Below are 14,615 nucleotides of genomic sequence, written 5' to 3'. Positions count from 1 at the left end.
TTAATGAAAACCAATCAAATTAATTCTGCAAACGCCGCCTTATTCACAACGTGAAGCTGATTATTGCCGCCAAAACAATGCGTATAATCGATATCTAACAATCGTGCTATCAACTGTCCACATCATTGCTATTTCGATTATAATTTTCAAAGGTATTAATGGATTTTAATAATTTTAGCAATTTAATTAATGAAATCTATTCTTCATATTAAATTTTAATTCAAGGTTTTTGGAATTCCTAGGGAAGAAAATTTTTCCAGTTCTCAAAAAATCGTAAATATATCGTGGCTAAGCTTTGTTAGCGCGGTTAAAGGAAAACTTGTATAATAATATTAACAGAAAAATTAGCTCTACCAACCGGAAAATAAACAGAAGAAAATAGATATTGCGATTGCTTGATCGTTTCATTCAAGATTGTAAATCAGGCAGTTCTATATCTATTTTAATTCATTTATATCGATATACCAAACACATACCACATGTGTATCGCTTTTGTATGAAAATATCGATAAGCATTCAACATCCCTAAAATTAAGCTGCTTGGTAGCACTTTTTCGCGTGTGTTTGGAGGGAAGTAGTCCGGTGTCTGATACATTGCTTAATTTCGATTAACTTACACAAATCAGGCTAAATAAAGCTTTAAAAAAATGGTAAGTAGAATATACTGAGTAGCAAAATGATGACTGAACTGATTTTATTGTATTACTTACAGTCCTCAACAGATATAGCAATGGAGTCAAGCGCTGAGCTTGAGAGCGCGCCCGGTGCAAGTCTCGCAACTGTCGGAATTGCCAACACGAACAATGTATTAAAGAAACTTGCCCACAGCACCGCCGGCAGTGGCGGTGGTGCTGGTGGTGTAGGTAAAGGATCTCCTGGCGATGGCGAAGCGACTGGCAACGCAGATGAGATGACTTCAAGAGACTATTACTTTGACTCATATGCCCATTTCGGAATCCACGAGGAAATGCTTAAAGATGAGGTCAGGACTGTCACATACCGCAACGCAATGTACCACAACAAACATCTTTTCCAAGGAAAGGTAAAGTATTAAAATTGCTGTATGCATCATGAAATAGTTACTTGGATTTCAGAAAAAAAACAAACATATATATATATATATATATATATATATATATATATATATATATATATATATATATATATATATATATATATATATATGTATATATATATATATATGTATATATATGGTGGAAACTTGAATATGTGCACTTCTTAGCCGCTTAAACATAAAATTATTTGCAGACTGTTTTGGATGTTGGATGTGGTACTGGCATACTCTCCATGTTTGCTGCTAAGGCTGGCGCTGCCAATGTCATTGCCGTAGACTGTTCCAACATTATAGAGTTCGCTCGACAAGTGATAATCGACAACAATTTACAAGATATTATTACTGTAGTCAAGGGTAAAATCGAGGAAATCGAGCTTCCGAATGGAATCGAAAAAGTTGACATTATTATTTCGGAATGGATGGGGTATGTTTAATGGTAAACTCATATGAACTGTTATTTATAATGGCTCTATTGTCAACTACAGGTACTGCCTCTTTTATGAGTCCATGCTGGATACGGTGTTGTATGCTCGCGATAAATGGTTAAAGCCCAATGGCATGATGTTCCCAGATAGGGGTACACTTTACATCACAGCTATCGAAGATCGCCAGTATAAAGACGAGAAGATCAATTGGTGGGACGATGTGTATGGCTTTGATATGAGCTGTATACGGAAGGTGGCTGTTACCGAACCACTTGTTGATGTTGTCGATCCAAAGCAAGTAGTTTCTACTGCGTGCATGGTGAAAGAGGTTGATTTGTACACAGTGCAAAAATCCGATTTGAACTTTTCTTCGAAATTCAACCTTACCATCAAGCGCAATGATTTTGTCCAAGCTTTGGTCACATACTTCAATATTGAGTTTACCAAATGTCACAAACGACTTGGGTTCAGCACATCCCCTGATTCCACATATACACATTGGAAGCAGACTGTCTTCTATTTGGATGATCACATAACTGCCAAAAAAAATGAAGAGATCAATGGAACGTTTCAAATGAAACCAAACGAACGGAACAATCGGGACTTGGACTTTGTCATCGACATCAACTTCAAGGGCGAGCTATCTGAAATCCAGGAGTCAAATACATACCGTATGCGTTAAATTCACGCCATGTTATTTATGCGGACTTAGAGCTGCTGCCTTCTTAAGCCAGAGGGAATTAAAACAAGATGACTAGACGTAAGATATAATCCAGTGCGAAATGTGCAACGAATTTGTGTTGCGTCTTCTACTAAGTTTAAAGTGTACCTTTTTAGTATACATTATATTTTTACAAGTGCGCCTGTTTAAATTATGATTCAAGAATACTTCTAAGACATTTGTACAGTGGCACATTAGGTCTCACACGAAAACAAAATAAAGTGTGCGGTATCCACACAATTTTACTGGACTTTTTCTAGTTTTATTTATCAACAATTTTGTATATGCATTTACAAAATGAAATAAGGTTCTGAGTAGTTTCTTTCTGCATTAAATGTTAGCATTTCAATTCACTGTTGAAGCTGAAGAATGATAATTTGGATTACATATTCATGTAAATCATGAGCTAAAACATATCACGTTTAGCATACATGTGTCTCTTATCTTATAGTTGGATATTACAAATTATACGATATCGTTACGCCATCCTTAAGCGTAATATCCTCTTATAGGTTCAACCATTATAGGTGTAAAAAATTATGATACCCGATAGGATTTAAGGTTTATACTACCCAAATTATAGAAGTTACTCGAAAATAGCTTTGTGTTGAATTTTTGTATTTAAAAAAATCAGTTTTCCCATAAAAAATATTATGCTAGTACGTTTTTTTTTTTTTTCATATTAAAAATATTTATTGCAATCATTTAAGTGTCGTTTTTGGGGACAAGGATAAAAATGACCATAATTTAAATTTAGAAAGGTACAATTTTACGGAATATATGTAATTATGTGAATGTATTATTTAAAATAATTTATTTCATCATTTTCAATATCGTTCACGTGATTCTGAGCGAGTTCTCCTGTCTCTAGAAAAACTTCGAGGTGTCCGGGAACGCCTTGGTGAACGAGATCTGAAAAATGCCCACATATAGTTAGTTTATAAAACATTGAATAAGTTTCAATGTACTCGACGGCAAGCCGAATAATCAAGACATTTCAATTTCTCAAAATCTTTTTCATACTTTTAACCAGATCTAAGCAATATGTGTATATTTGCAAAACTAGGTCACCTACATTTTTGAACCATTGCGATGTGTAGATTTGATAATTTTTAAATTCCATATCTGAGTAGTGGATTATTTTAAAACAATTGCCAAAATATTATTTACATATGGGTCTATTACATATTTACAAATGTAAGATGTGTTAATATTGATATTTGGATAGAATCGTCATTGTGGCACATATCTGCCGATTTCTTTGTGTTTTAAGGCTTCCTCAAATTAAATAAACTAGCTAAAAAGATTTTATGCATATATATGAACTGAGCAAGCAGACGATTTTTAATAGATTGAACTATACCCATTCAAGAATTTTATGCTAAAAAGCCGCACTTCTTAGGTCTATATTACGAGAGATACCTTACAGAAAAATATAATTAAAATTATATTATGAATCTGTAATACTTTCCTATCTCTAAGTTACTTAGCGTATCTATCCTTATTAACATCATTGCAAACTAACGTATATGTCATAAGTAATCCAATTTAGTTAAGATTTTCAAATATCATTACCGATATCATTTTTTATTTTCAATACCTAATTTAAGTAAATGTATACACTTAGTAATTATAATTTACCACAGTTATAGATATATATCACATTGTCCTAAGCTTCGTCTTAGACTTCTTAATCCCTAACTATTGATAATTTATGATAAAAAGGCTTTTTTACGTTAAAATAATGCTAATAAATCGTCTAATGTGGCAGATGAATGAAAAGCAATTAGAATTAATAATTGAAGTATCATCTATTATGGGTAGCGTGTTTCTGTTGTTGTGCTGATATACTGATGATTTCAAAAATTTTGTTTTATATAGACATCGGAAGTTCTGGATCGGCGATCATTTGTTGGTTGATTTTGTGCTTGTGAACATTATGGTAGAGAAGATTTGAAGAATCGCAAAGATGTTTTTGTTGTTCTTGTTGCTGAAGGAGGAGGTAGTTGAAGAGTAGAAGGATTGAGCCTGTAAGAATGTCGACTTTAGCAATATTTTAACAACTACTCGACGTCATAACAATACAAAATCAAACTAATTATTTAAGTGCACTAGTCGGAAGTACCGAGCTAGGGTATACCCCGAACCTTCCGCAAATCTTCTGTTTAAACTTTAAAGCATGATCGGCTTTCTATGCAACTATGTATATAAAAATTCAGATAAACGTGGTCACTGCGATGCAAGGTTGAAAATTAGGAAATTTATGAAACATGTATATATCAAATAGCAAGGGATATCAATTTTAAATTCATATGAATATTGGAAACAGATATTAAAATGTGAAACTAGTCAGTCTGAGTACTTTTGTTTTGCTTAAACATTTGTCATCGTTCAAAGCCCACGTTAAAAAGCTAAGTGATTTATATTATTAGAAACATTAATAATTTCAATTGAGCTCGACTTCGCGATTAAAAATTTATATACATATCATGCTTATTAATATAAGTATTTGCACAAAATGTTCATAATTATATAGGATGTAATGAGTTCAATACTTTTTGTTCAAGTAATTTTATAAAGATATATACTTTGATAGCATCTTGAACAAAAATATTTAATAGGCAGATTGATATTAATAGGACTATTATTTGTGTCCTATTAAATACAATTTGACAATAATTTACCTAAGTCGTCCTCCACTGCGTCCTCGACTACTGGAACTACCTTCAGCAGCGCCACGCCGAGATCGATCACGGGAACGTCCGGAAGACATTTCTACACGGATTCGAGTGCCACAACAACGCGTTCCATCTAGTGCTCGGGTAGCATCCTCCGCGTCCCTTCGATCTTCGAACTCAACGAATGCAAAGCCAGGAGGATTGCGTGCTATCCATACGTTTTTCAATGGACCATATTTGCTAAAGGCATTCTCGATCTCATATTTTGATGCCGATGATCCTAAGTTTCCAACATACACTTTACAGGCCAAATCCCATTCACGATAACGCGTCATATTGCTTGATTAAAAAAAAATATAAATGCAAATAGTTAAATTAGCAACAGCAAAAAGTACTTATCACACATAGGGTACTAGATCAATTCATAATATGCCTAATTTAGAGAAATTCAGTACTCAATTTGATATGTATGTCAAAATAATTGATGCCTTCGAGCACATATGTACATATGTATCTATATGTACATATTTTAAAATTATTTAAAGACAAGAATAAGACCATATAGGTACTTGTAACACACTGCAGTAGTTTTATAGATATACATTTGAATTAGGTAATATAAAACAAGATAAAATAATAATAATCACAAAAACGAACTACATAGGTCCATAAACACAATATATGTACATGTACATATGTACATATATGTAGTTTACAAAAGAATGGCTACCAAGTGTAGCAGATAAGGTTTTTATTTTAAATGGGATATCTGTATACATATGTATATGTACAGTATTGTAATTAGACTAAGTAAATGTGTTTTAATCACGATACTATGGTAAGTTTCTCACCAATCAACAATTAAAAATCACGAAAAATAACATACAATTTTCAGCCAAGATGCCAGACTGTCACTATTAGTGTGACCGTAGATAATAATAAAAAATTTACTAATTTTGCAATATTATAAAATAGTTTTTACTGTGTGTTTTAAATATATAAGCAACTTCGTTTTTTCTTTTACGTAAGTATTCTTATAGAGAATTGTAATTGTTATATGAATTTCACATGAAGATCATGTATAATTGCAGCCCTCGTTAAAAAAATATCGAATGTACTTCGATATATATATATAGCAAACCTAATGAAGAATCAGCTGGGAAAATTTCATAACCTGGCATCGTGAGGTCTGTGCTTGTTTAAATTGAAAAACCTAAAAGAAAAATGAGGCTTACAAATAAGCTATATGCACAGCATATTGGATGGCATTTCAAAAAGCACTGGCAGGTGCAAGGCAGACGCGTGCCCAGGGAAACAGGTGCTGCTGCTGAGCTTTTAAAGATGGGAATTCAAGTTAAAACGCCTGACGAACTGTTGAATGATAAAAAAGAGTTCCGGCTGTAAGTAGAATTGATTCATGGAATTGATACCTATTATTAAAAAACGTATATGCGCGTAGGGTTGATATTGTTGAAACAGTACCGAAGCCAATCGTAGAGGACGAAACTCATCCAAATTGGCATACAACTGCGTGTCATATGTTTAAGGATAACAACGTTCTACTTGGAGGATTGCCACAAGCGCAGGTTCTTACAAATACCATAGAGATAAATAGCTTCCCACAACAAATAGAGGACGCTATTTCAAATGGCCAGTATTCCAAGGTCGTGGATCGTAATGTTCAAAATGCAATTTTCTCATCCCATTTGCTGGATGCGCAGCAAGTAAAATTGCCAAAGGTAAAACTGATTGACAGACCGGCATATAACCTACCTCGCCTCTACGGGATCTCTCACGAAAGACGAAAGTACGTACCACACATTTGTGAAATATTTAAATTTATGTATTTTCTCAATATGTAAGCAAGGAAGAAACCGTACTTTCAGTTATTTCACCCGTGTTAAGACTTCATATATTACATACATACAAGCACCTTAGCTCTTCACTTGTTTCTTCATAACCAAAGCACACTTTTCCTTGCCATTTTATATGGGTTTTCGATTAAAAACGCATAATCAAAAACCAATTTGCAGTACTTAAACAAGTATCTATATGTATTATATGTAAGCCTGTCGGAATTCACCTACAACTGTACTGTATACCATAGGAAATTTTTTATTTTTCCACTTAGTTCTTAAAACGATTATCTGCGATGCCGAAGCTTATGAGCTATAAGTTCTGTGTGAAAAGTCTCAAAATTGAAGACCGATTTTTAAATCTTTTAGTAGTTTGATATAATATGAATTCTTTCTTCTGCAGTCGCCTCATTATAAACAAGCTTTTGTTTGAAATCGAGAAATTAGCTGGAAGATCTGTAACTGTTCGACGAAAGCTAATGGATAATGTAACATTTCAAACATTAATATCCAAAGATAATGATTTGCTAAGCTTTATACTTAGCGGAGATAAATTAATAAGCTCTTCTCGCGCATTGGACGCTGTCAAGGGGAAATTCAACGGGGAATTGCCCGATTTATATCCTATGAAATGTGTAGTTTCAATCCCGAAGCGGCATATTTATACGGAAAACAACTTCTATCGTAAGTGAATTTGATGTATTTCAATGAATGATTATGTAACAATATTCTTTTTTAAACATAGCTATTCGATCTGAAATAAGCTGCTCACATCCCCATACAATTGTGTCTTTCTTTGATAAAACAATTGTGGGCAACATACACGGATCCGATGTATCAAAAACTCAATTCTATGGACGTTCTATGCTTAAAGCTTTTGTGGCAGCTGCTGCTCGTGCTAAACAAATTAACGGAGTCACTTTCTGCTCGGATCTACAAAAACCTATTGTTATACAATGCGTTCATACCGACGGACGAGAATTTCATTTTGGAGTATTTCAACTTAACACGCTTAATTTAGACTCGAATAATACAACGAAAAACTATTGGTTCCATCGAGGCAGTATAGAAATGTTTAATGATTGTTCTTATAAAACTGGTAGACCATACATCGATGGGTATAACAGCGAACCTTTTCGTATTTTAAATGCGTTTTATAATAGTTCTTAATAAGTACAATTTTTCATTCAATCAAATAAAGTTTGTTATACTAAGATTGTATCAAGTTATATATATTTCAATCCTATTTATTTTATTTTTATTTTGCTTACATTTAAATGGGAGTGATAATTAGTTGGCGGAAATAAATGTTCGTTAGTTTGTATGCAACTTTTACCTATCTTTTTTTGTAAACTAATCTATTTCTTCCCTGTACATTGAAAATTGGAATTCAGTGTATAATGAAATTGCATGACATGAAGTATATTCATATGTGTATTTTTGGTTTTTAGGTCATCTGAGATAATAATACGAACAGTGCACTTTAAGTTGGCATAGATAGTTGTGCGTTTCCGACAAGTACTCCCACATGCTAGCCTACAGTATAATAAAAATTACCAATACTATCCGCATACTTTGAAAGCTGGTTCCATGGCAACGGGAAATTGTTTTTCATCGATATTGGTGGTGATAAGGTCAGCACCCAATTTATTTGGGGTTGTAAAAGGCTTTGCAAAAAATAAAAAGTCTGCAATATGAGAAACTTACAGATACAAGCGCAAACTAGCATCAACAACAGTGCAACATCGTCCGCAAATAGTGAGACTCAAAGTGTAGAGGACCATCAATCGGTTTTGCCACCAGTCAATCGAAGTGCTGCTCTAATCAGGTGAGCTGTGAATGTAAGCCACGGCATAGCAAGGTTTCAACTACATTGATCTAAGAAGACATCTTATTATTAAAAAATATTAAAAGCGGAAGAGATTTGTTAAAGTGTTAAAGTAATTCTGAACTATTATCTTAAAAGATTAAGGAGCAAGAAAAGGTATCTGTAAAAGAATAATAGTCTCTATAAACGAGCCAGTGAGCTTTGTCTACTTTTATTTGTATTTGTCTTTTAATAACATATTACAAGGATTGCTTCTATTCCATTCATTTAGAGCGAAAACTAGCTGGAAACGAATGAAAGATCTTGCCTCAGAGAAAGAAAAAGAAAATGAAGCCAAGCGACCTCCTTGGCGTGCCGTTAGCGTATCAACTCTTCCAAAACCGGATAAGAATGCATTACTTCGTGCTAAATTACTCGATGCGTCCAGGTTTGCATGAAAGACACTTCTATTACCTTTTAAACTTGATTTCGATTTTGTGCAAACTGGACATGTAGGCGTTTAAGGGCCGGCAAATCAAATGTGTCCGTTCAAACCGATTTCATTCCCGTCAAGTTGATGAAGGAAGCCACAACAAGTGCGCAAGATGATTTGATCTTACTGAGAGACATTGGTATATTAACGGATGGCCAATATTCGATTAAAAAGGATGGGTATCAGCAATGTAAGCTTGAAAGTGTATTACCAATTTACTTTACGTAGCATTGAAAGGTTTTTTTGTGTTGCAGATGTACTAACATATTCTGTGTCCCAGATGACCGACTGCATTAGGAAAGCAAATGTCTCAACACAAACGCTTTTGCCAAAAGCATTCCAGAGAAGCGTCAGTAATCCGTGTCTATTAGAATTTGACAGTAATGAATCTCATCGTAAACAACCGCATCAAATTAACCATATGCTGCGCGACTCTACCTTAGCCTCGTGGCATTTTGATGACGACGCTCTTGAAATGGATGTCACGCAGCATTTTATTCCGTATACTATTGAGCCTCTTAAGCCATGGCGCAGTTTCGTACCAATTCCATTTTATTTAAGAGGCAACAGCATGGTCGGCAGGCAGAAGGTCGATTGGTATTTTCTTCTTCAGTCCATTGATGATCTCATTCGAGAATCAAATAATTTACTGGATGGGCTGCAAAAAGTAATACAAAATAATATAAATATTCAACATCAGCGGGTGCATAAAACTTTGGATGAGATAAGAAAGTTTCATCCAAGTGAATTCCAATTCCCTTCTGATTATTGGTTGCCCATAATTCAGAAACAAGAAGTGCAGCTACAATTACTTCTCAACTCAAAATAAAGCAACAATTTATACTTAAATAAAAGGAGAATTAGTCTCTCTGAGTAAACAAATTAGAAACACTACACTCAAATACGGTCTTTTGGAAAGCCGGTTACAATTAGAATCAGTTACTTTACTATTTCTATAGATTCGCTAAATGTAAAGTGACAAATTTGTTTGATGCACTTGTTGTTTCATATATGTTAGAATATATTTTTCTTCGAATTCATTTTTATACTCATTCACGAAAATGAATTATTATACTCATTCACAAAAGTGAATTAATATATTGGTTTTGTGCAATGTTCGTTTTGCTGTCCGTCCGTCTGTCTGTCTGTCCGTATGAACGCAATCTATTGCGGCGCTATTGAAGCTAGAGACTTGAAATTTGGAACACATACTCGTGTATATTTCCGATTTATAAAGTGTTAAAACTAGGGGCGTGGCAAATCGGAAAATGCATTTTCCGATATACCAGAAATCATGTTTGTTGAAGAGCTAGAAAGCTGAAATTTGGTATGTAGATCCGCGCCGACCACCCAAGATCACAAGCTATGGCGGATATATCTCCGCGGCAAATTGGATAAAACTGTTTCTTCAAGAGTTTTACAGCTAGAGCGCTGAAATTTTGCACGTCAGCTTTTGTTATGATTCTATAAAGTCTTAATTATAAGTCTACGCCCATTAGGGGCGTGGCAAATCGGACCTGAAGATATAGTGATTTTTTAAACTCTGCTATATTTTAGACACTATTGATGCCAGAGACCTCAAATTTTGTATATATACTCGGACTGATTACCCAAGACCAAAAAATTTTGTCGGATATATTTAGATAGTTAAGTTACCAGTAACCTCCTCTATCGATAACCCAAAAATAATTTTTACGCCTAAAGAGGGGCGTGGCATATCGAAAAATACCCTGTAATTTTCACATTCAAGCTTTGCAGTTAGGGTACTGTTATCACGTTCTAAGAACTGACCAAAAATGGGGTGTCTACGTATTTCATACAGTATTAGAGCGAAACTTAACTACTAAATTGTTGATGGGATTTGAATGAGTATTCCGCAGTCGGTAACGCCCGACAGCAACGTTCTTACTTGTTTGTTGATGTTTTATAAAATATTTACAGATTAGTTTCTTGTAACCTTTAGGAAATTTAAGTTGGGTCGCAAGCCAGACGGCTTAAGGGATGCGAATGTCTGCTTTACATTATTTTAGGATTCGGATTGTATGCACTTAAAATATAAGGAAAATATATAAGAAATAAAATACTTTATTTTATTAAGAGAATATTTTGTAACATATGAAGCTTTCTTTTTAAAGTCCATTGAATATTTGTAATAACTTCCTTATAATATATTTATGAACTTTTGCATTTAAGATTCGTCCCCATTTCCTGCAGACTTTAATTTTGTAGGTTTTTGTTTCTTGGGTAAGAGTTTCATTAGAATGTTGGTGGCCGATTTACTATTTAATGGACACGAGACGTAAAGCTCTTCGCAGCTCCTATCGTTTGTTTCCTTTCCGTGCTCCAACGCTTCCTTTATTGCAGTACCGTCCAATAGGTAGTCCACAAGAGAATTCCTTCAAATAAAATATTGATAATATATTGATAATTGCTATCGGATATTCTTGTAGATAGTATTCGATTCGATTCGACAAGTAAACAGAAGCTCCCCAATTTCAAATTTGTCACTCTCTTACATAAATGATATATATAAATTTATCTACATATTTTCATAAATATTAGTAGTTTTCATATTTACAACAAGAACAAGTAAGAAAGCTCTAGTCGAGACTGCTCGACTACGAGATCCCCTGAACCCTTGGAGCAATAGATATTTCAATAATTTTTCGCGTCTTTCAGCTTACACAAGAAACACGCACACACACACGCACGTACGCACACACAGGCATACATACACACGCACGCATACAGACACAAAAGCATACACACACTCACATACACACACACATACACATACACAAACACATACACACACATACACAAACACATACACACACAAGCACCCACGCATAAACACGCATGGGCTGCAGTGTGCGCTTACTATGAGAACTTAAAATGTTTAATAACTTTTTTGTGGACGTACGATCTTCATGAAACTTTCAGATTATGATTATAACATGAATATGCATGTAATTGCCAAAGCACAAGTCTCTAGTATTTGAAATACGCGTTTTACAAAAGTGAGGGTAAGGGGGTGAATTTAGAGGTGGGGAGTAAATTTTAACAAAAACCGAAATTGTATAAATTGCATATAAGCATACATTAAAAATTTGGAGACTCTAGCAATAAAGGTGTAGAAGATATAATTTTATAACTGGTTTTCGATAAGGTTTTTTATCGATAAAAAAAGATCGGGATGAGTTATCGATTTTTAATGATAAACTCGATATCCGCGCTGTAATTACGAACATTTTACAAAAAATTTGAAGTCTCTAGCTCTTATATCTTCGGAAATCGACGCGTTCGAACATACGGACAGACGGACAGACGGACAGACAGACAGACGGACTGGGCCAAATCAACTCAGCTCGTCACCCTGATCAAGAATATATATACTTTGTGGGGTCTGCCACGCCTCCTTCTGCCTGTTACATACATTTCAACAAAACCATTATACCCTGATTTCCCATTTTCAATGGGTTCAGGGTATAAAAATATGAAATGTAGAAAATCTTATCATTAAATATGTAACATATTTACTAAACAAAAATATGTTACCTTCTGTAAGGCTAAAAATAGCTCTAACATCAATCCGTTTGAATCGTACTATGGTCGTATTATAAACAATTTATATTTAGATATATGTTTCACTCTTTCTGTACGCAAACTAATAAACAAATACTTATGTATAACATTCTTTAGCTTACCCGGACAGCATGTGAATGAATTCATCCATCTGATCGGAGACTCCGGACTTTATATTATTCTCTGTCGACCGAATATAGCCACAGACAGCACGTTGCATGCAACTAGTTGAGTCGATATTGTTTTGACCAAGCACATTGTCAATTTTGTTTATCATACTGCTGAGAGACGCTAAGTCATTGTCGTCCTCGCCTACATGAATATGAAGAATGCGAATATTCTAGATGAGTAGAATGCTTAAAATAAATATTTTTCACTTACTACGTCCATAGCCGCCGTAGCCTCCGTGAAAGGCGGATAGTATTTTAGGTATGAGAATTATTGCACCGATGCCAACAAGTGTTCCCAGCACGACTCCGCCAAGATCCAGTTTAATTGGATTATATGCTGAAAGTCCAGAGCTACTTGGATATCCCTATGTTTTAAATAATAATATAATATATAAATGTTAAGTATAAGTAAAGTCTTAAGGTTTCTAGTCCATAAAATTATACAATAAAGTGTGTGAAAGTAAGAATGAGAGAGACATGATAGACATACATTTAAGCTTCCATATCCAGTGGTGTAGCCTAGGCGCTCTAGCCTGTCTTTTGTTGATGCAGTCTCCGGTTCTTTTAGCTGAGTTCTATTTTCATTTGGGTATGCTCGACTCCATTGCGCATTGTCGGAGTAAGGTCTGGAGACAAAAAACACTGACAATTAGATTACATTTCAAGAGATGCACATTTCCCATAGGAGGATAATATGTTATTGGCGTTGTAGTTCAAAGCTTTTCTATCTGTAAACACTGAAGACATTTATTCCATTTGAGGACCAAATGCATTTAGTTGATATTTTGCGGCTCAATTTTATTATAAGTTATCGATGACTAGAAGTAAGCTTCATTTCATCAGAAAGGAGATTTTATAAAACAGTCAACAAGCACTTTTTTAATTCCTTGGGTTTTAATTTTCATAGGTGCAGATAAATAAAAATTAAATTCCGCCACTATTAATTGAATATCTTTGAGCTAACGTTTATTAGCTGTAAATGTTTTCACTCCTATTAAAAGCTTACTTTGGTTTATTATCCAGCTTAGGGATCGCTTCAGCAAGGCTTAGTACGAGCAATATGCAAGTAAGCTTCAGTGGAGCTTGGTATTTGGTATCCATTTGAATTCCTTTAAAGAGTCCTTATTTGATGACTTGGCGTTTAAGTTTGAACACAACTCTGCGACTTGAATATTCAAACTAATAACTTTTAATATATCCACGCGTTATTTATATATTTAGATGTGCACAGAGAAACCAAACTAACTATGTTTCATGCGTTACTTAACGAGTCCCGCAATTTGTCCAATTTATAAAACTTCAGACAGGTGCTTACTATTACACGGTTTGTGCATGTGTTAAGCATGCCTATGCATATGCGTGTATGAGTGTAGCTGGTTGACGCGCTTAAAAGGCACCAAGTTAAAGAGGAAGCCAGCGTAGCACAACGACAAGTTATTACATCCAAGTGAGAGTGCTCGATTCAGGGAGGACCGACTAAGATTTACTCTTCAATTGCGATAATCATTTGCTTTCAAATTTCCAAGTTGGCGGAGCTACTAACAAAAAATCCCGATGAACAATAGTATTCTAGGTACAATACGTACATATATAGTTGTGCCGAGTCGGTGAGGGATATTTTGATATATACCAAACTTATAAAAATAAAAAAAGAAGAGAAATAGAGAGTACAAAAGTTACACCTACTCATATGAATACACTTACTGCTAACTTTGTAAGCAAGCCATACTCAATTTTGTTTTCAAAATCATTACAACAGCCTAACGCAAAGAAGTTACACATAAATATATACATATGTATATGTA

General features: G+C 34.4%; 5 protein-coding genes across 10 annotated transcripts; 3 read left to right on the top strand and 2 right to left on the bottom strand.

Moving 5' to 3' along the window:
- Window positions 1-12: 12 nt before the first annotated feature.
- Window positions 13-2,471, top strand: Art1 (arginine methyltransferase 1). The gene is made up of 5 exons (XM_018000455.2): window positions 13-152; window positions 226-650; window positions 713-1,042; window positions 1,270-1,499; window positions 1,561-2,471. The coding sequence occupies exons 2-5, from the start codon at window positions 648-650 to the stop codon at window positions 2,180-2,182; spliced, it is 1,185 nt and encodes a 394-aa protein (XP_017855944.1). The 5' UTR covers window positions 13-152; window positions 226-647; the 3' UTR covers window positions 2,183-2,471.
- Window positions 2,472-3,007: 536 nt separating this feature from the next.
- Rbp1 (RNA-binding protein 1) lies at window positions 3,008-5,946 on the bottom strand. Of its 6 annotated transcripts, none has more exons than XM_018018480.2 (3): window positions 5,786-5,946; window positions 4,906-5,238; window positions 3,359-4,249 (listed from the first exon to the last, which is right to left on the bottom strand). In XM_018018480.2, the coding sequence occupies exons 2-3, from the start codon at window positions 5,232-5,234 to the stop codon at window positions 4,159-4,161; spliced, it is 420 nt and encodes a 139-aa protein (XP_017873969.1). In that variant the 5' UTR covers window positions 5,235-5,238; window positions 5,786-5,946; the 3' UTR covers window positions 3,359-4,158. The 6 variants fall into 6 exon arrangements, with proteins under 6 accessions (XP_089332750.1, XP_017873969.1, XP_017873968.1 ...); XM_018018479.2 differs by having other exon boundaries at window positions 5,751-5,940; XM_089476626.1 differs by lacking the exon at window positions 5,786-5,946 and adding an exon at window positions 5,691-5,714.
- Window positions 5,947-6,022: 76 nt separating this feature from the next.
- On the top strand, window positions 6,023-7,984 carry mRpL37 (mitochondrial ribosomal protein L37). The gene is made up of 4 exons (XM_018018470.2): window positions 6,023-6,299; window positions 6,359-6,706; window positions 7,159-7,439; window positions 7,501-7,984. The coding sequence occupies exons 1-4, from the start codon at window positions 6,124-6,126 to the stop codon at window positions 7,923-7,925; spliced, it is 1,230 nt and encodes a 409-aa protein (XP_017873959.1). The 5' UTR covers window positions 6,023-6,123; the 3' UTR covers window positions 7,926-7,984.
- Window positions 7,985-8,136: 152 nt separating this feature from the next.
- Window positions 8,137-11,157, top strand: LOC108621265 (uncharacterized). The gene is made up of 4 exons (XM_089476621.1): window positions 8,137-8,583; window positions 8,855-9,010; window positions 9,079-9,245; window positions 9,310-11,157. The coding sequence occupies exons 1-4, from the start codon at window positions 8,450-8,452 to the stop codon at window positions 9,882-9,884; spliced, it is 1,032 nt and encodes a 343-aa protein (XP_089332747.1). The 5' UTR covers window positions 8,137-8,449; the 3' UTR covers window positions 9,885-11,157.
- Window positions 11,125-14,478, bottom strand: Desi (DM4/DM12 domain-containing protein Desiccate). Its single transcript, XM_089476622.1, has 5 exons — window positions 13,817-14,478; window positions 13,301-13,436; window positions 13,022-13,175; window positions 12,763-12,952; window positions 11,125-11,451 (listed from the first exon to the last, which is right to left on the bottom strand). The coding sequence occupies exons 1-5, from the start codon at window positions 13,909-13,911 to the stop codon at window positions 11,244-11,246; spliced, it is 783 nt and encodes a 260-aa protein (XP_089332748.1). The 5' UTR covers window positions 13,912-14,478; the 3' UTR covers window positions 11,125-11,243.
- Window positions 14,479-14,615: the final 137 nt, after the last annotated feature.

Source organism: Drosophila arizonae, chromosome 2 (assembly GCF_054131065.1).
Source record: "Drosophila arizonae isolate 15081-1271.41 chromosome 2, UAZ_ARI_1.0, whole genome shotgun sequence".
NCBI lineage: Eukaryota > Metazoa > Arthropoda > Insecta > Diptera > Drosophilidae > Drosophila > Drosophila arizonae.
This window is presented reverse-complemented; position numbering and strand designations above follow the sequence as displayed.